The sequence below is a fragment of the Mycetomoellerius zeteki genome, unplaced genomic scaffold (genome assembly GCF_001594055.1).
Source record: "Mycetomoellerius zeteki isolate Tzet28-1 unplaced genomic scaffold, Tzet1.0 scaffold415, whole genome shotgun sequence".
In the NCBI taxonomy this organism is placed as follows: Eukaryota; Metazoa; Arthropoda; class Insecta; order Hymenoptera; family Formicidae; genus Mycetomoellerius; species Mycetomoellerius zeteki.
In genome coordinates this window covers 1,510,124-1,532,340 of record NW_017257409.1, presented here as the reverse complement: position 1 = coordinate 1,532,340, position 22,217 = coordinate 1,510,124, and the positions used below count along the sequence as shown (strand labels likewise).

The window sequence follows — 22,217 nt, the reverse complement described above, 5'->3', positions numbered from 1 at the left end:
GAAGCTGCATTCGCTCGAATGCAAATATTTACTCGTCATGCAAGTAACTTCGTGCAAAAATATCCGCTCAGCTTCGTCGCATACTACTCTCTTCATCTACCCCGGTCCCACTATACGTTCACTATACATTCTTTCCGGTCTTCTCGCGCGACCCCACTCATTCTATCTCATCACGAATTGTAAACCCACCTGAAAAATCTGCTTGAGGGAGAAGAGAGCCCGTCGCAGCTCGCGGCCCTCGCTGTTCAGCAATTTTTCTGCAACAGACAAGCAACACGCAACCATTTATTATAATAATACCGTATGTACATACACACACACACACACACACACACACACACACGTGCCGTCGTCGTGAGCGCACATTGTTGCTGGGGCCCCTTTTTCCAAAGGACCCCACTTTCAGATCACGGTACTTAAAGCGACCGTAATGAAGAGGCCGCGTTTACCGTAGCCTCTTCCATCATGGCAATTCCATGCGACCGCGCACGCGTGCACCGCTAATTTGATATAAATTGCCGTCAGATTATTGAATCTGGCCCTCGGGCGAGACCGAGAACCTTCATCGTCTGAGATTAATTTTAGTATCACCAAACGAAAACAACAGGATTAATGAAGTGTGGTGTCAATGCCAGCCCAGTAAGTGAAGAAATTTATCTGGAGGAATTAATACAGTTACGCTATAAGTGGATAAGTAATTATTACAATTAATTTAACTTTAATAAGAATTAATTTTTTTCCGCAAAAATATTTCCAAATATAGGTGTTTTATTCAAACGTAAATGCTATAGTATATGAAATCTATAAAATACACTTAGAGAGAGTTATTTTGCTATTTTATCGATCTTCAAAATTATTTTATAATATTTGATCTATCTCATCATTTTTGATAAATTTAATCTAATAACTAAATAATATATCACATAAGTAATTTATTAATCTTCGTAAAATTTTCTCAAATAGCGCTTTTACGACATTATCTCGACAACTATAGTATGCAATCAATATTGAACAAGGCGAATGTACAGATATTCAATATGCCGCACTATATTCAATATATATCCTCTGATCTCTCAGGAGAATTCATGATCCCATTGAGAAGCTCACCATTTGACTCTGTTCTCCTACAAATGGATTTATTTATCAGATAAACAATCGAGCAAGCACCGATGCGCAATTAAACACAGGTTCGTAATTAAGTCCCATCAATTTTGCACGTTGAATTTCCAGTCGAAATCTCCGTTTCGTCTCCACATTCGTTTTTTCTCTCGCCATTCAATGCGCGATCCTCTTCCAATCATGACCCACCGATTCACCGTATTACTAATAATTGAATTCCATTTCATCGACTGTGCGGCAGGGCAAATTCAATTTGCCGGCCATACCGGAATTTTCTGATTTTGCTGGGGAAGTTCGCGGATAGTTTATCAGGATGACGAAAAAAGGAATGAGTCTAGTGAAACGTGTTATCGTGCAAAAGCGTGGAAATACCAATATGCCGTGAATATATGCAATGGGAATTTTACCGGAAACAAGGCGAGAAAAGTTGGACATGTCGGTACGATGTATTACGTATATATACACGAAAAGCAGTTTCTGTCTGCACTCTTTGATAAGCGCAATTTATCATTGTTCTCTTTCTTCTCTCTTTCTATTTTTCTTATATCTTCGTACAGCTTGATTGAAAATAATTATCTAGTAGCATAACATATAAAATAACAGCATAATACATAAAATCGATCATTCTTTACTGTTATTTCTATTTCTTTACTATTTTTTTTTTTTAAATCATTATTACTGTCAACCACATTTTAATTTGAAGTTTAAATTAATGACATTTCGGTACTTCATTTTTTATTTACTAAAACTTAATTTTTTGTCTAAAAGACTTTAATTTTTAAATATAAAACATGTTTAATAATGATATCATATAAATATAAAGTTACTCTCCGTTTAACGTGGCCTTATCTCATTTGCAATTTTTACGTAACTATGCCTTTTCGCCTGTCCAAGTTTCGCAGTGTGGCAAATCCAATTCGCGATTTCTTTCGCGGAAAAGAAGGCCCGGTGCGACCGCATAATCCACAGCTATCACGCGATCTCCAAATGCATAATGCATGCAGGAGAGAGATGGTCCAAGGAGAGGAGTGATGAGAAAAACGAGCGAGAAGGAGAAAGAAGGGAGATATGCAAGCAAAGGTAATTAGGAGTTCGCTGCAGGGTAGTCGCGAAGGAGTCGGGCAGAAGGATGAGGCGAGGAAGAGAGAACGAACGACGCGTCTTCTAAGAATAGCGGTCCCAAGGCCCTGGGGCCCTTAGTCCCTCCGTAATCAGTGACCATATAAGCAAAGGTCCCCTCTTCGACCCTTTTTGCTCTGTTTCTCTGTCTCCGCTTGGTATCTTCTTTTCGCTGCTAAGCAACTTTGCCGACTACGCCGTAATGCGCTATTGTGCGCCTATATGTTCACTTTCGTTTAATTTTCACTCTGATCAATGTTAGGTTTTAGCGTTAAGTGTTTATTTTATTATGCTACTGTAAACAATTTATTAATTTATTTTCGGATTAGAGATCTAATTAGGCTCTAACAGAATAAAGAAAAAATAACATTTTATGTATTTTAAATGTGTATACTAATATTCGCTAAGTTTCTTGAAAACTATATTTAAAGCTATATAAATATATGTTCCTAATTACTTTTTAATTATTATTTCAAAAATATTCAGCAATAATATTTTCATGTAGATTCAAAAATGAGTATAATCAATCAAAGTATTAATATGAGATATCTATATATTTGTATGTATTTTAAAAATAAATAGGTTACAGACATTTAACATTAGAAATTTATTTTATTGATGTAATCGTTTTATCGATAAAGTCGTGGCGACATCTAATTTACGAGAAAAATATGATAAGGAATATCATAATATTTATATGGCGTGATAAAAGTTATTACGTACTATTTTTATCCATAATGGTTTGTTCCAGGAGCGATGCCAATTGGCACATAACGTTGTTCTAATATAAGAGTAGCAAAGAGAATTAGAAACGGTTCAAAAATATAAAAATATTAAGAATATTAAACAAGAAATTATAATAAAGAATATTAAACAAGAAATTATAATAAATCTAATAATAAAGATAATAATTTAAATAGGTTCGTCGAAGCATACTTAATTCTACCCGAGTTCCAATTTGGATTTCGACCTTCTAGATCTTGCATTGATAACTTAGTCACTTTTTCAAATTATATTCACGCCTCTAACATCTTGGGAAAATTTTCAGTTTGCATTTTCATTGATATTGCTGGGGCATTTGATAATGTCATCCCTTCTATTCTTATCGAAATTTTGAGGAAACTTGGTATTCCTGCCAAGATCTGTAAATTTATCCAGATTTTGATTACAGAAAGAAAGCTTTTCTTTGTCATAAAATTTGTATAACAGTAAACTGAAAACTATAATTAAAAAAGTGTAATTTCTATTTCTAGTAATTTCTGTCTTGAGTTTAACATTTACCAGCAAGTTCTGTGAAAAATTAAAAGTCTTCATTATTTAAATAAATTTATTTTAATAAGTTATATAAATAAAAAAAATTCAAAGAAATAAATATTTTTATTGTCACTATCAGATAATAATAAAAGATCAATTTATTAAAAATTCGCGAAAATTTTCATTTGTTACTAAATACTAAAATATCTAATCCGTTTCGCGGACAACCGAATACTATTGCCAGATTGTTCGGCGTGAGCGAAATCCGAATCCACATGTCGCGTGATACGTGAAAACGTGCTCTCGTGGCACATCTCGTGCTATGTAATGCGTCCGGTTAACTGCGGAATATTTGTATGAGCTGTTCGTGAGCGAAACAGAATAGTGAAATTATTCATTGTTACCGCATAATAAGTACACTTCGTGCTCATCGATGCGAAGATGAAAGGCTATTATTATTAATAAATTAGCAATGGAACGCAATAATTGTAACGCTTTCAAGAACTGTGTATAGACAAATAACAATTATAATTTTTATATTTAGTGCGTATGTATTTACATAAACGCACACTGTTAAATCTATAGTGTCAAATTTAATTTAACGTGAGTCGCCACTGCTCCTACTCAATCATATCATTATTTTATACTAATACAATGGTTATATTTGATACTATACAGTGTCAAGTTGACACTATATAGTGTCAAATTGACACGATATAATGTCATATTTAACTATCGTTTTGGTAAAAAATAACGATATATTTAGTAGGAACATGACTCACGTTAGGTTAAATTTGACACTATAGATTTAACAGTGCAATAAATTAATCTTTCGTTCATGTGATTATCAAATTTTATTGTTCGTTGTTAACCATATAATCATATGTTATTAATAATGTTGTTAATAATATGGTTATGACGATATTTTACGATATCTTATTTTTATTCTGGTATTTGTTTTTTATTTTTTACCATAAATTATTATTAATAGACATTTATTTCAAGAATATCTATATTAAATATGCTAAAAAATAGTATGTGAAAAAATATTTATATAAGTTAAAGCATTTAAAAGTTTCGAGGACGTGTTACAAACACTTATTTTAGATTAATTTTTCTCTATCTAAGAATCTCTATTCCGTAAGCTCTTCTTATTTCCATTGCTTTTTAAAATATTTTTGTCCATTTGGAATAGCACGTATTTAAATATAAATAAAATACGCTGGATATTCTTGCAAGATAGAATCGTCTTCACTACTTAGTTTTCAAAGGTAGTTAAGTCATATAGAAAGAAGAAGAGAAGAAGGATCAAAATGAAAAAAAGACAGACAAATTTCACGAGGGTCGGAGGTACACGAAGAACCGTTAAAATATGTAAAACGGCACGGTCCACTTTGGCTTCCGCTCCTCCCTCTACCCTTTTGAAACTTCTTTTTTTTTGCTTATTCTGTACCTTCGATTATCTCCTCCACCGCCTTCACAGAGTTCAATGAACCAGGACACAGAGCCTGCAGGTGTACCTGACACACATCATTCGCAAATTTCGTTCTCTGTGGTATTTAACATCTACGAAACATTTTAGCAAGATTTTTATTTATTAGCAAATTTAACGTGTACATAAAATACAATTAATATTGCTAATCTTTTTCCTGGTGAACTTTTTAAGTCCAATTTAAAAAATTTAAATGAAAATTTCATAAACACATAAATCATAGCTGATAATACCGAGCGACATATGGAAATAAAATAAGATATGCACCCTATTTAATTTCGTTCTACTATCTGAACGTGATTATACACGTTCTGATTAGTAATAATTTATTAGCTTTCCCTTTTTATCATGTCTAAAAAATATAATTCTTTTTCTGACTGATACACACACAACAATATAAGTTCATCAAAAAATTTGTAATTCTATTTAATTTCTGTAAATATTGTTATATTTAAAAAAATGTATGACCAAACAATGATAAAAAAATCTTTCAATTACAATTGATCCAATTATACAAACAGATATAATAAAATGTTAACAATTATAACAACGTCTACTTGCAGGAAATAACTCTGACAGCTGAACTAATCCCATAAGGAATGATTTACATGGTGAAAAGGCACAAGGAATATCTTTGGTTATTTTCAAGAAATTGATGTTAGCAAGTCAAATAAGCTCATCTGAACATCTTATAGAAATACTTCTCACTATAACAGAAATAATGTAATAATCTTAATAGAAACGAGAGAGAGAGAGAGAGAGAGAGAGAGAGAGAGAATTTGTAATACAAGAGACAAGATTTTATTCACACGAACAAATTTAATCATACGTCACACATACATATACATATTTCTACATGCATTATTATATTTTTCAGATACAAAACATTCTCATAATAAAATTAATTAAGAAGTAAATCTTATTTAAATAATTTGAATAATAATAAACTTTAAAAAATTGATATAAATTAGGAAAACATTTAATATGTTTTAAATGTTCGGAACATTCGTTAAAATTTTAATGCGTTATCTATAAGTGTAATAATCTGCAGAATTATAAAGGAATAAATATCTAAGTGGATTTGGTGAAACTAAAAATATTGCAATTTGTAAGTAAAATAAATAATAAGTAAGCTATCAAAACCTGTTTTAAAAATATAAATAGAATCCTACAGACATTATTTCCCTGCAAGTCGTTAAATTGCATACTGATAATTATAGTAATTCAGACATAATAAGGTTTAATCAGAACAAGGTTATCAAAATAATTCCTTACAGAATCGTTTCTTTCGTTTTCATAAAATTGATAAAACGATAAATCATCGCTCATTTTTTAAATTGAAAATGTTCGTTTAAGTATACATTATGCGTAAAAAGTGTAAAATAAATATAGTAGTTTCGAAAATCTCGCATGACATGTTTCAATTTTCTCGTAATATTTCAATTTGTTCCACTATGTCAATAAAAACGTTCAAGGTAATCGCCGAGAAAATGCACTTACTGTGCATTACAATAAGAAAAGTCGAAGCCACCGATTGACTCATCGCATTCTTATAAAAATTTCAAAAATGTTCATGCTACATTTTTAGTGTTAAGTATTTATGGTACAATCATATGGTAAAAACATGATTGTTTCCAATTTGAAAATATTACGCAAATTTTCACATGTTGGTCTTTTATTTCTTCTAATAAAGAGAAAAAAGAAATGAAAGTTATTTCAATCATATTTTTTAAAAATATATAAAGCTATTTTGATCATATTTTTTGAACGTTCTGAATACTTCAATTTTCAAAGTTTTATAGGTACTAGAAAATAAGAAAATTAAGAATTCTTAAATATTTTCCTAATATGTTACACAGTTTAGATGTAAACATAAATAATTAGGTATTTTTAAACTGTAAACTATAATAGGAATCAATTGGCGGTGAAAGGATCAAGCAGAGGTGTGTATTTGTTGCTATTTGTTGTAATTTCAATAACGATTTTTGTAACGCTACAGGTAAAAAGAATGTAGAACGAAGGGAGTTTTTATTCGACATTGCGTGATTAAGTACCGTCTGTCATAGACGGTGATGGATGGTCGCTGAGCCACGATAAAGGATTAGTTTGATTTTCGCAGGTACAGGGTTCCGCACTCAACGGCATAGTCATTACTTTGCTAATTATCAACAGGCAACAGAGCTCATTGTTTACGACATTGTATAATTATGTCGTAGCGTATATTTAAAAACATTATATTTTGCTTGAAAACATGTTGTAAATTTAATTATGCGTTCATTATTCATTGTTTCTATAGTTGTTCGCACAATTTAGATCATAAAAAGTTTTGTAATATTAAAAACTACTGACGTTTTTAAAAAAAAAGAATATCAAGTAAAAAAAATACCACAACTTTTAGTCACATTACATATTTCAGTACATAATTCTCGCCTGTACAATTTCTATAAATATGAGTATCTACGTTCCTACAAATATACTGTTATGATTAATTATACACATATATGTTTATCCGTCAGACGTCATCGATTGTACACAATGTCAGTATCACAATCAGTATAAATTATTCATATTAATGATACACGGTCCCTATACATTTAGATCTCTTCGTGCTATAACGTGCTTAAATGTGCGTGACTATTCACCCACAAACATTGATTGGTCGCATTGTCATACATTTAGGTCGCTATTGCTAGTGAAACAAGTGACCTCATAAATAGAATACTAACAATTTAATCTAAAATATGTTTAACCTAAAATATATTTTATCATAAAATCGTTATGTATACAATTAAAAATAATATTAAACAGTAATAAATATTATTATAAATATAAAAATTAATTATATTATTTATATAAATCTATTATTAATTTAAAATAATTTTTATAGGTTTTATTTATAAGTTTTATTTACAGGTGTCTTAGTTTTAGAAAATTAATTTTGTTAATGAAAATGTTTTTACACGTTGTTTGTTTATACATCTTTTCAATTTCTAATATTAAATATTAAAAAAAATAGATTTTATATTATAAATTTTAATATATTCATCAATTTAAAATTTATAATCAATAAAGGTTAATTGTTTAATTAATTACTGTATATTAATTTGCAAAAGAGTTTACGTTACTATTTATTCTTAAAATATATAATAAAGAGATAATTATCAATAATTCTATATTTTAATTAAGCAAAATTATAAGTTGAAAAACAAAATTATTCAAAATGCCTGTAAAACACATTAATTTGATATAATCTCATTCTCTGTATAGTCATCTTCCATCTGATCATCATTATCAAAACTCAATGCTTCGCAGCATCAACGTTACAGTTATAAGCAGAAGGTCGCCGTTGTCAGTGAACCGAAACAAGTGACCGAGTAACTAGAACGAGACTCGACCCGACGCTGCCAGTTAAGGGTCGAGGAATCAGCGCGCGGTCGACATGGATGAGCCATCCAAGTGGATCGTGGGAGCCCGTCGCGAGATTTAAATCAGAAATCTACGATGAGGAAGAAAGAGAGAGAAAGAGAGAGAGATGGTACTCACCTATGATGGTGTGAACCCTCACGGACAGTTGGGTTCTGAGAATGATCGCGTTCTTCCGGCTGCAACAAAAAGAATAAACAATGCGACCGATTAGTATGCGCGCGTCGAAATGTTGATTGCTGTGTGGGTTACATATTAATATGTAATTAAAGATACAGAGGCGGAGAAGATGAGAAAGGCCTATTGCCCTACTGAAACACGCTATTATTCATCCCGTCGCGGATGGATACTAATTAGTTATGGCTGCAAATTAATCGCGTTCAGTAATTACTTAATTAGGGCTCGGGGCCTCTTTAATCCACTTCCACAGTGTGCGAACCTTAACAAATATGTTTTTATGGTGTGCCGTATGTACTCAAATTTAGATTTATAAATTTGCAATTATAATGTCTTTGTTCTGACATAACAACACAATAACCTAGTAACGCAGTTATTACCATTTGTTTCTTGAATCAACTAAGTAAATAATTAATGGCTTGTAACATTATCCAAACAAAAAATAAACATAATTTTAATATAATTTCTCATCGTTAAGATGCTCAAAATAGAAATAATATTTAAGATACTTTTTCCAAAAAGTTTATATAGTAAACGATAATTATATCTATATTAAACATTATTAATTCAAAGACTCAATGTAAAAACTAATCAGCTCTATTTTTTCTGCAAAAATAACTTTTCAAGTAAATTTAACGTGATAAATATTTCGTGTTTTTTTTTTTGTGTAAGAAATGGTTAGATCCAAGATTTATAAATTAATATTTTATCATAAATAAAACTGGCTGAGTAATTAAAAAGCCATATTATGTCGGTTATCTTCTAAATAAAACTAGAAAATCTTTTCTAGTTGACAAATACGTATCAGAGAATGATAAATAGTATAACGTGAATAAATGGTACTGTAACCAATTCAATTGAATCATAAACATTTTTAGAAGGACTTGATATCGATGACGACAATATTGAAGTTAAAATTAACAGTAAGAATATTTTTACTACTTTTACTGTTTATTGAATAAAATTACATTTTGACACTGCTAATTTTTCGATTTTTATTTTTGAGGCAAAAACTGGCAGCTTCATTTAAGAAAAATATTTTTTTATAAAAACCATTATTACCAATAAAGTTTTTTTTTTATTCAAAAACATTATTAGTATTAACAAAGTAATCTTTGCATATTTTAACAATCTGCGTAAAATATTCTGCATAACATATTTGTTAAAACCATTTTTTGTTAATACTATAAAGGAGGATATTAAAGTAGAGCCGATATTTGCTGAAAAAGGTGTATGTAAAAGAAATAGTGTTCTTTTTTTTAGATTTTGACTTTTCACATAAAGTTTGTAAAAATTCGTTGCATTTGGGGGACATTTCGAAAATTGAACAAATATATTGCAATTCGAATAAATACACATATAATGCTCAATTTTCGAGATGTTCCTCAAATGCTACAAACTTTTTAGTAACTTTATCATATCCACACATGAAGTTAAAATGCATAAAATATACTATTCCTTTTATTTACACCTTTTTGAACAAAAATGTGAAGAAAAATGACTCTTTTTTAACTCTCCTTTTAAAAAATTAAGCGGCTTAGTTTTAGCATCAAGCCCTTCAAAAATTGGTTTGAATTGATATAACTTTATTAGGCAATGTGATTAAAAGGAAGTTATGAAATAGAATTATAATTACAAACTTTTGTATGACACATAGTATCGACTATGCATAAATTCTGTCCTAATTGCCATACAACTAGACAAGCTAATTGGCTTTCGGATAGGAAACTTCTGGAGTGGGTTATTCCATGAGCGTCCCAGGAGTTCTCCACGGAATAGTCAAGTATAGCGACGAACTCATCATATGACAACTGTAATGGAGTTCCCGTGAGCGTACCAATTCGCAAAGGGAAACGCTCATCGATTTTGGTATAAATGCTGCTTCACAACAATGTATTTCGATACATAAATTGGGTTAGAGTGGCGCACTCGACTTCCCTGTGCATATCACCTCACCTTGAACGGCGCGAACTTTAAGGCCCTGCGAACCTTCCCACGCCACGTCGCTGAGAAACCGCGACGATCGTATAGACAATGGCTTTCAGAAAAAGAGGGGGGAAAAAGAAGCTACGAAGAGTCGTCGGTATAGCGGCGATGGTGGTGGCGATGGTGCACGGAGGTAAAAAAAAGTCGGGTATACGCTCGTTAATAATGTTTCCGCTCGTTAAATGAGGGAGTCAGAATGCGATTACGCGCCCTGAATTTCCCACGAATAATGGCGGCCGTAGCAGTATGTTAGGCGACCCCTCTTAAATGCCAGCAAAGGGCATGAATATAGAGTGCAATAGGCCAAATTAAAAAAAAGATAGTATGGCAAATAATATTAAACGTTTAAAAAAATTAGGAATGATAAAAATTAGGAATAACTAAAATGAATAATTAAATCTTTCAGATTCCTAAATAATATAATACAAAAAAATGAGAAAATAAAAGATTTTTGGTAAAAAAACATATTTAATCATAATTTAAATTTAAACATATTAATAGTAAATAAAACAGGCGAATGTATACAATTATACATAGATATAAGTACAAAATTATAAAATTACACATATGTGTGTTATGAGTTATTATAAAAATAAGAAAAATAAAAATAAGAAAAATGAAAAAAAGTATAAATAAAAAATAGATTCATTTAAAAAACTAATTTAATGAATATCGTAACCAATTTATCTAATGGATTAACTTAAGTGTATTAGTATAAAGTACAATGTAATTGAAATGATGAAGCTTGTGCATTTTTATATAATAAGACATATACATATAAAATCGTAAAATATATGTAGAGGAGTTAACTCAAAATATAAAAGAATTTATGATGATATTCTGTTATTATAGTTCTTTACGAAATTACATTATAGAAGCAAATAATAGTCATGTATGAGGGTTCATAGGGAATATATAACAGTAGCCGTATTCTTTAATAAAGTGCAGTATATATATGTATACTGAGAAAAATGTCTGATTGAAAATGGACGAATCGGGAGATTCTGATTCTCAATCAGAATTCCGATTATCTCAACTAAAATTCCAGTACTTTTAATAAAAAAAATTCTGATCCTTCCCTTTTAAATCAGCATTTCAATTAATCCAACTAGATATTTTTCTCAGTGTGTGTGTGTATGTGTAAAATATTTTATTATTAAAATCATCTAAAATATTACCAAGATTAAATCGTAATTTTTTCCCTTTTCAACTTTGAACATTGCAAAATGCTCGCTCGAGAACATTCTGCTCGATGCACCGCACCGAATGATATATCACCAGGCAGCAAAACAAGTAGCCGCCGCAACGCGACGTTGCTCCAATGGCAACGACCGCGAAGGGTTAACAAACTCCAAAAGCAAAGGTTGCACGAATAAATTAAAAAGTTTCAGGCACGGGGCCAAGTTCAATGCCATAATATCGACTAGGTATGCGCGTCCCGTTTCCTCGTAAACATTCAGCTGCCATCTTTTGCTCCTACCGAGTCGCAATAATTTCTTCTGCAGAAGTGCAATAGCAATTTACGATTACCTCACGATAAACATACAGCGAAATGCTTTGGTGTCGTAAATACCGTTTTAATCCTTTCGATCTTGCAATTCAATTGTCATGTCGCAATGATTAAATACTTATAATTTAAAACGAAATTTCAGTTTCGCCATTACTAGCTGCAAAGCGAAATTAAAAAAAAATTATTTAACAATAAATAATAGATAAATAATTTATAAAATTCATATTTTACAAATACATATTAAAAAATTTTTAACTTAACTTATTCTTATTTTTCGTTGAAAAGGTAAAGTATTGTAAAATTCCCGAGAATTTTGAATCTTATTTAATTAATTTTATTTTAGGTGTACTTGATTTATTCAGTTACAGACGAAGAAGTGTGCTCGAACGTCGATGTTTTTACATACATAAGAGCGCACGCGACGATTTAAAGTGCCTTCTCGAAATGAAACGTCGTAACTTTCTCGAGGAAACAACGAACAGTGTCATAGAACACTGGAGGTCGTCGAAATCTACCTGAGGAGAGCTGGAGAAACCCTCATGCAAATACGATTTACCTCCAACGTGGCTACCACTAGTCTGCTAGCAGCGAGTGCACCCTCGGGAGAACGAAAGCGAAGCTGGGTAACGTTCCCGGCAAATGGAATGCAAAATCCTGGACGCCCGTGGGAACTTTGTCGTCCGTGCCATTGGGCGACGAAAGTCTCCGGGGTCGAAACGATTTCCAATCTCTCTTAATGGCGCATTAATCGTAATTCCCCGGACGAAGGGTGGAGAGCGAAATAGCCGTTGTCTTAAATGCGATAACTCTGCCGGCTGACAGTTTTCAATTGGTGAACAACGCACTGATAGCTGGCAAAGTTGTTTCCAATACCTGTTATCGATACTTCGTCTTTTATCCATGCGCTCTTTAATTTAAAAGTTTGTGCATCACAAAGTTACGAAGTGAACGGGCATTCGCTGAGGATTCCTATATCTCGATCGAGTATGAAATTACAGATGTTTGCGTTGAGAAGTTTATGCCAACAGAAAGTGAGCTAACTGGTATTAATTTTCCAGTAATATTCGGGAGATTTAATAAATTATTACATTATAGAAAATGCAAACATGCTTGTAAAAACATTAAATTTATACAGTTTCTATATATACATACTATACATATGTAGATATATAATTCTAATAAAAATATCTAAAAAATATATAGTTTAATTTTATATTTTAAAAGAATAAAAATTTATAAACGTACAAGTGTATGTATATATTTATAAGCGCAATACAATATCTATCAGAAATTTAAAAATGTTTATTATTTACAGTAAATTTTAAGTACCGAAAAATTCATTATTACTTTTCACGAAAATGAAAGAAATCAGGTATATTGATAAGAAAAGAAAGAGGAAAGAGGGAAAGGCAGGGCGAACTATTGTACCATTTCTAACGCGGAATTCGTCGATTGCAATGAAAATTAATGATAGAAATCCACTTGGATTCGTCTAAGAAGAAAACGATTTGGCCAATATTAACCCGCCGCGACCTCTTCGCTTCGTTACACCTCGAGATACTCGATTCTGCGGATGAAAGGATCAGGTAACCCCGTCGTCTTCTGATGACTCGCTCGGGTGATCTCGATTCTGTTCTCGGCGAGAACGATTACGAAATGATATGATGCACGTGCGAGACTATCTCCGAGTAAATTTTCGAATACATATCTCCTTCGCGAAGTTATGTAAGATAAAGTAACGAAATAAAGTCGCAGTTGCCAAGAAAAAGACGACTCACTGACGTGACTTCAAAAACAAGCGCATTTATCTAACAAACTGCGAGATGTAATCAAGAGTTACTTGCAAGAACAAAAATTCTGCGACAACTTGCTGAGTCAATTAATGTCACTAGGTAATTTAGCAGAAGACTTTTTATCAATTATTCGATAATTTATTAAGACGTACCAACATTTGATAAAATGCCAAGATGATGAGAAAATAAACACAGTAACAAAGTATGGCAGAAATATAAACACTGCAATGTGTGTGTATGTTTATTTCTGCCCATTATCTCATGATGTTTTAATCTTTAACTATTATGTTTATTATTATATAATAAATTATGTCATATTCAATTCTAATCATAACAAAAAACGTCGCTGTATTTTTTATTACATAACTTCGTTTACATATATCTAATTTATTATTACTACTATGATTTCAACAAAAATTAATTTTATAGAGTTTCGCTTCTACGATACAATTTATTAATGTAAATATAGTTTAAAGCATGGTACTAAATTTACGCCGATATTTTCCCCTCGATATAAAGCACCGTCCGCTGTTAACAAGCACCCAAACAGCTAATATATTCCGGCAGATCCTCCGAGGTCATGCACGAAAAGGGTGTGCGTAAAGTGCGCGCGTGTTAGTCGATTAACGGTTATACAAATAAAGCTCGTCGGCGATTGCGTAACGATACTAGAGACGAAGCTTAAGGTCAGGTCGCTCTCCCCCGGTTGAAGTCATAAATCACTTAGGAATTAACCCCTCTAATTGGTCCGCCAGTATTTAAATCGAACGCACACACGCGACTGCATGCGACAATACGGATATGGAAATGCACACACATCGCGACATACGTTCTGCGACGTTCGATTCTACAACGACTTATCTTAGCGTGTGAATCGAGTTGGTCAAAGCAAGTTGCCAAGCATTTGCGAACAAGCGCGATTTCGCAGTTTTCTGGAATAGCAAAGCTAATTAGCGCCTCTAGCCATTCGAGAAAAAGAGAGAATTGCTACGACTAATGGAAATGTCTAAATTAAAGTAATGTATTTCATAGCATTTTCCAACTTAAAATCGTGAAAAACACAATATTTATGACAGAAAACATCGTGCAAGAATTAAATTGCACTCACTATTAGTAAACACCGCCTACCAAATAACAATTATTAAATTTATTCATTAGAGACAAGCATATATAAATACAAACTAAAATATTCTAAAGTTGCAAAACTGCAAAGTGTTTTAATTCCTTTAGATAACAATTATTTAAATGCGTATTTTACAAAGTTAAACATTTTAATAGTTAAGTCTCAAACAAGTTCTCTATAAATATAAATTTTAATTAAGAATAAATAAATAAAAAAATAATTTGTACATTCTACGTATCCTTATTTCTAAAATTAAATTTGTTAAAAACCGTCGGAATTTTTTATTCTCATTCTGGAAATTCCAAATTTAAAATATATAATTATTTATTTTATTTTGGATGTTTATTTACGTTTAAATAGGAAACCATTCACCTTTTACATAAAAAAAACTTTATAAGTATTAGAAAGAGAGAGGAAAAAAGAGAGAGAAGTATTAAATTAAAATTATTCCAATATTTTATTATATTGTTCTTCTTTATTTGACAATATAATTTACATGCTATTGATTGATAATGTCTCAATGACAATTATTGTTTTCAAGTGGATAACTATTAAACAGCTAAAAATAGCATCTCCATAAAGGAATCTTTTTAAACTATAAATGTGACACAGTTGATTTCAGATTAATTTAAAAAAATGTATGTTTTTCAATTTACAAAAAACGAGTTGGGGGTGAATTATAATAAAAAATATTTATATGTGTAATGTTAATTACTCTTACAATATTAAATTTTGTTAAATAATATCTATTTTATATGAACCTAATAAGAGCTGTTGAAACAAAATAATAATATTTGTACGGCTGCAAAAATAAATCTAATATAGTAAAATGCCTATGTGAACCTCTGTGAATGTTGGCGCATAAATTATATATTCCAATTTTACTTTAATTTCATTTGATAAAGTATATCCCAATTGCGAATTGTATTTATTTGAAATATATAATTTATCCATCATCCGTGGATACTTGAATAAGCATTTTACGTTTTATCCTGATTATTTAATTTTCTAAAAATCTTCAATTCAATGTTATATATATATATATGTGTAGTAAATTCGTAATTCTTCAACCTAAAGTTTTGCAAAATAGAAATATATTTCGTATCTAATAAAAAATACATCCGAAATTCAATGTTATCATAATACGTAGAATGCCCAGAAATAAATGGAAGCATATTGTGTGTTTTGCAGTTTAATATTAATTTAACATTAAATAAAAAATTCCTTACAATGTTAAAAGAATAAGAGCGAAAGGACTGCACAACACCGAGGTCGCCGAGCTCAATGTTGGTGTCCGATAGGGAGTGATCGATGATCGATCGATTCGCGTGACGGCACGTTTCCAGGACGTTGCGCCGCACAAGTACGAGCAAGTTACAGTACTCGAACGGATTCAATGAACTCGAAGAAAACGAGGCACGCTCCTTCTAGAACGATCGAGTCACGGCTTGTGATCGTGCCTCGGACACAAACGATCAACGAAACGCGCGGGAGTGAAAGTCAAGGGGCCGACAATCGCCATGGAATGTCATCGAATCATGAACGCGATTCATGAGTACGTTTCAAGGGAATCAACGTACTGCTAACAACTTCGATTACGTCCGGCGTTTGCCGCTTACCACATGACTCTCTTTCCTTGACAAGAACACTTACGATCCAGAGAGGTATTCTGACGATCATGTATAGAAAAAGATTTCGAAAGACATGATAATTATATTTTAAGAAAATAGTGTATCGGGATACAAATAATATTTTATAGAAAGTTCCTTGAGATTAGGTAACATGAAATAATCATAATTATATGTTTTGATCCTCTTGATCAAGTAACATTAAACTGTTTATATAATACAGGAAGAATTATCATTCGTTTTTAGCTGGGATTTATTTTTATTTTAGAAGTACCGATATTTAAATAAGAGAAAAACACCAATTTAATTAATTTATGTAAAATAAAATCGTGTCTCTGCTGATTGCTTAATGATGGAATCAAAAATCAGAAATGCACTCACACAAAGAGCCGTTAGGAACATGAATGCGGTAATGAATTAATTACACGTTTCGCATAGTGTCCAAGGAGCAAGAAATATACAGAACAAGAGGAATCAACTGACAATAATAGTCGAATCAAAGTCCAATGTATTTCAGATGTTTCTAGAAAAATGTAAATTGTTCACTTACATAATAAAATAAAAATCGAATCCTCTTTAGAATTTTAATAAGTACAAAAATTTTTAAGAGAGAGAAGGTTTATAATTCTGTGTGTGTGTGTGTGTGTGTGTGCTTACGAAATGCTGGATAATTAGTATCTTTTAGAATAGCAAGATTTCATCAGCTTTCCAAAGATAATAAATAAATATAAAAAAAAAATTTATATGTGGATGTTGATATAATTTACAGCAGCTGAATATATTGTAAAATAAAAAATATCGATGTGTCAAATATACGATTTTCGCCGCAATATTTTTATATGATTGATTTAGATGTCACAGGTAAAATTATAAATACGTAGAAAAGGTGCCACGAAAAATTGTATAAATTAAATTGTACATCAAAATACATCAAAATATATCTTAATCAAAAAACCGTTATTTATTTTCATTATATTTTTTAGATACGCATAATAACGTAAAGTGATACGTCCTTTTATAAATCACTAAACTTATCAATTCAGATAACATAATACATGTATCAAAACAAGAATACGCTTAAACATTCGATAATGTATAAATCAAATATTCTAAAAAAATTCAAAGATAACGCAGTCATTAATTCTATTGAATAAATTTTATTAAGTCTGTATAAAAAATTAATTGTAATAAAAATTATCTATATAACATATTTCTATAATAAATTAATTGAAATAAAATTTCTAGAGTAATGAATAAAACATTAAAGTATAAAAAATAAATTGAGCAAATTGCGAGTATAATTTAGTGATTATTTTTTTTAGATTGTTATATTAAAAAAAAAGCAAATTTAACGGCCATCTGTATTATTATAAGTCGTCCTTTCTTAAATTCAAAAAGATTTAGAATAGATACTGAAATAATGAAGTCATTAGATTGTATTTTTGAAATTTGTTGAATTTGATTATTCTGTGTGAATACGTAGGTATGCGAAATATATGAATTTACTAGGTGTTTCTTTACAATAGAATCATCATGATGTTTTCATAAATTATACGAAAAACAGCTATCGAGTTGCATTAATGAAAGATGTATCGAACGCGACTATAACTAAATTCATCTTGGATCATCATGATCGATCTTGCTGAGACATCCTAACGCAATGCGAAGTAGTTCTCGCTCGTACGTTCCAATTATTCAAATGCATTCCCGGACACGTTGCACCTGTTGCATCCCAGATGCAGATGCATGTCTGAGGCGTCGAATCGTCTCAAGCATGCTCTTTGCATAACCAGCACTGATGTCTACAGAAAAATTTTTCTCTGTAGTTATTATCTTCAAGCAATTGCCTTTATGAATATCCCTTTTTTCAACATTAGTGAGAGACGAAGAATAATAATGCCGCACATTTTAAAATTTAAAAGAAATTACGTAATTATACCAAAATCAAATTCTCAACCTAAATTTTACTTACAATAATAGCATATTTATTTAAAAAAATAATGTGTGCTTGAAGACAAATAATGTATAATCTGCAAAAAGAGAATAGGAGATACATTTTTCCTTCAAATTTCCCCAGATATTCCCTCCAGTTATTGCGTATTTCAAAGTCACAGCACTATAAATTCACATCTATGCCATTTTCAAATTGCTATTCTTTATTCTATTTTAATAAATAATACGTCATGATATAAGTCAGAATTATAATTGTTATCAATATAAAAAGATTTTATTAACAAATTTATATTAATTCTTCATCACGTTTTGTTAAAAAAATGTCAATAAATAAGAAAGAAGAGGGATGTGTATGCTATTTTTCGCTGTTTAATCTAGATAATAATAATCAGATAAAATTTAAATGATATTTTTCTTTAAATATACAATAAGAAGTATTATTCCTCTGAAACTTATGTTTCTTTCAATTTTTAAGATCTTATGTATGCATATAAGACATAGATGTAAAATATTTAATATCTAAAATATCTGATTTTTATCCATAATTAAAATAAATTATTTTACAATTATAAAATGTTATTAAGAAATACTTAGAGATAATAGTAAAAGTAAATATTAACCGATGAATAGGAATTATTTGTTTAATCACTACAAAAACGTGTAACAAAATTGACTGATATTTACCAATCTGGCGGCATCACGTTGTCGTAATGTCATATCACCAAAATAATCAAGAATCGACGATGTACTCAGTCCAATCTCACTTTCGATCTCGCGAACGCGTTAAGAAATCACCAGCCCGTATCGAAGATTCGAGAAGCGCTCTCGATGGAGTCGGGGTCTAAGCAACGACTGGGCTGGTACCAGGATGGCTTCTTGCTGCCTGGTCGCTACGTTCGCCACAATAGAAACTGGTGGGAGATCAAAACGCTGAGTGGTCGCTGGTGCACATTCGCGTATGTACGCACATACGCATGCTATATGTAATATTCTTTCGACAATTACGACAATACATGCACATACCTCGCTACAGATGATATATAGTAACTGTATGTATATGTAAGTGCGTATATGCAGATTTTATCTCATAGTACCGTTCATAAATTGATTCCGTGTTCGCTGAAATTTCATCTATAGCGGAAATGTATATCATTGACTACATAACTAAGAATCTTGCCACTGATCCACTTCCGTGAATCGATAATCCATTAACGGAAACTAATTCTTTTCAGAGAAATTTCTAGATTATAATTCTTCCAAGAAGAATTAATTAGTCATTATTGATCTAATCTCATTCTACATCTAATTCCTTGCTCGATTCCGGTCGTTATTAGGATTTTTGTATTGTTGTGCAAATATTCGAGCGTTATTATACTGATTGTTTATTAATTAGTCATTTTAGCACTTTCTTTAAAAGAAGATTATTATTTTTATTACTTTCTTTCTTTGATTTTTATCATTATATTTTAATTTTATTTTGATAAAATCAAGCAATATTCCGAATATTAATTTTCAATCAATTAATTTTATTTTCGCTTTAATTTTTAGAAATAAAAATTAAATTATCACGATATGTTAGCGCTATTAGCAAAAGAGCATTTAACTTTTAAAGAATACACTTGAGTTTTTGAAGATTATTATACTTCGAGAGAAGAAAATAAAGGATCACAAAAGTACGATGGCGTGTTTCCCATGTAGACACGCGGAGACCGACCGGAGTTGGAGCGGCTACAAAGCGGATCGCATGAGCAAACGATTCTTTTTTTGATTGCACCGTATTTATGCACAACTGCACGAAGGAAGTGCACACTGCGAAAGTATCATCTTACTCTACACGAGAATTTCCCGATCAAGAAAAAGACAGACAAAAAGAATGCAATAAGTATCTTCCATAGAATCTGCTTTGTGGTTCTGATACATAAAAATTCTAATGTAATATTTCTAAAACGATCAAATAAAAATTCAGCTTTAATAGATACGACCATATTGATTTGAATTGAAGACTTTCCAAGTCCATATAAAATTTTCGTTTTCTTTATCTATAGAATATCTCTCTCTCTCTTTCTTTCTCTCTTTTTCTTTCTCTCTTTCTCTCTCTCTTTCTCTTTTTCTATTTTCTTCTCTCGTATAAATTATATTAATAAAAATGTCATAAATAATGTTATCATTATTTTAATAATATCGACGAGCTCTTTTAAGTTAAACAATCATATCAGTATGCGGTCGCTCTCGTAATATGGCGGTGTTGTATTTTCCCCGACGAAGCTGTATTATTTTCGCGAGTGTGATTAACGCTGTCTGCTCGTCCCAAGAACTCCTTCCCGACTAGATGATACCATCCTCCATTCTTACCCCGCTTCATGCGGCTGCGAAAAGAATTCATATCTCTACAGCGCGCGGCGGACGGGTGTACGTCGACGGATAAAGCAACTCGTTAATCTCCGGTTGTTAGCCAAGGTGGAGAGATACATATCTCGGGGTTTCTGTTGCAGACGGATGATTCGCCGAGTCTACTCCTATCGTGGTAACCACCTTGGTTACTCGTGAGAGCGAGGAAGCGCATAACAGAATCAGAAGCGGGGAAAGACGTAAGACACTACAAAGTATACGGGGTTGGAGAACATTATTCTAGAGCGTATCATAGTTCACTAATTATCTCAACAATTTCGCATGTAGTCCGTGGGACACATATTGTACGTAGAAAAAACATGCAACGATTCTAAATTATCATCGACGAAATGTTTCAGACGAAATATGTGATTAATTTTAGTAAAGTAATGTTCTTGGAGCGCACCTCAAGGTAGAGAGAAACGACCCCGTGAATGATCATAGCGCTTAGGTGGAAAAGCCTCGCGGCCTCGCAGATCGCTCATTCATCGAAACGTAACGATTATAAAGCTGTAGTCGTTGCTTCGTTATAGCCATATCTGCGATTCTAGTAACTCATAAGTATAACGAATGAGGCATACGAATTTCGAATCGTTTTGTTTTTGTCCATCCGTTAGAAGCGACTCTCTTCTTTACAATTGCCTTGAAACCAATTCGGAATACTAATACTAGCAATGCAGGTCGAGAAAACGAGGTTTCGCTTTCAAAAGGTTTTAGCTGAGTACAAATGTAGACAATGAGATTCCGTGAGTGAGTTTTGTACAAGTCTGAAAGCGACTGCTTTTTACGTTTTACGCTCAATGAATGAAAGCTGTAAAGGAAGGAGTAAAAGCAATTATCTGTTTCTTCAAAGTAGAAAAATAATTTTAAAAGATCTTATAAATTAATTTGTTGGATATTTATGAAACAGAATAGGGTGCACCGTTTGTGGCCACTGCACTTATTTTCGCCACCTTCGCTGTTTATTATATAGGTTCTTCTAGTTTTGGTTGACTCTAGTGCTTAGCAATCACGACACATGCGCGTCGCAATTATTTCTCTTGTTTAATAATGTGACAAGTAACCTCACGTTTCCTCTTTCATATTACAAAAAAATTATTTTCTACGGAATACACTCAAGACACAGTCATCTTCAAAAACGATAAAAATCCCCGAAATGCGGTAAGTAGAATAATTTATCAATAACTACATATGACACAAGTATAGCAGACAATACTAGTAGCCATCAAGTAATTAGTAGTCAGCCTCGTAT

The 22,217-nt window shown here is 31.6% G+C and overlaps 1 protein-coding gene across 2 annotated transcripts in view; it reads right to left on the bottom strand.

The window, feature by feature from the left end:
• Fhos (Formin homology 2 domain containing) overlaps positions 1 to 22,217 on the bottom strand; it is a 151,884-nt gene that overhangs the window by 32,423 nt on the left and 97,244 nt on the right. The window contains exons 1-3 of one of the 2 annotated variants that reach the window (XM_018453909.1): positions 19,262 to 19,418; positions 8,528 to 8,586; positions 190 to 257 (exon numbers count right to left, since the gene is read on the bottom strand). In XM_018453909.1, coding sequence (XP_018309411.1) covers positions 190 to 257; positions 8,528 to 8,586; positions 19,262 to 19,275 — 141 coding nt within the window. In that variant the 5' untranslated portion in view covers positions 19,276 to 19,418. Of the gene's footprint in view, positions 1 to 189; positions 258 to 8,527; positions 8,587 to 19,261; positions 19,419 to 22,217 lie in introns of those variants that run through there. The other variant, XM_018453910.1, reaches the window with a different exon arrangement.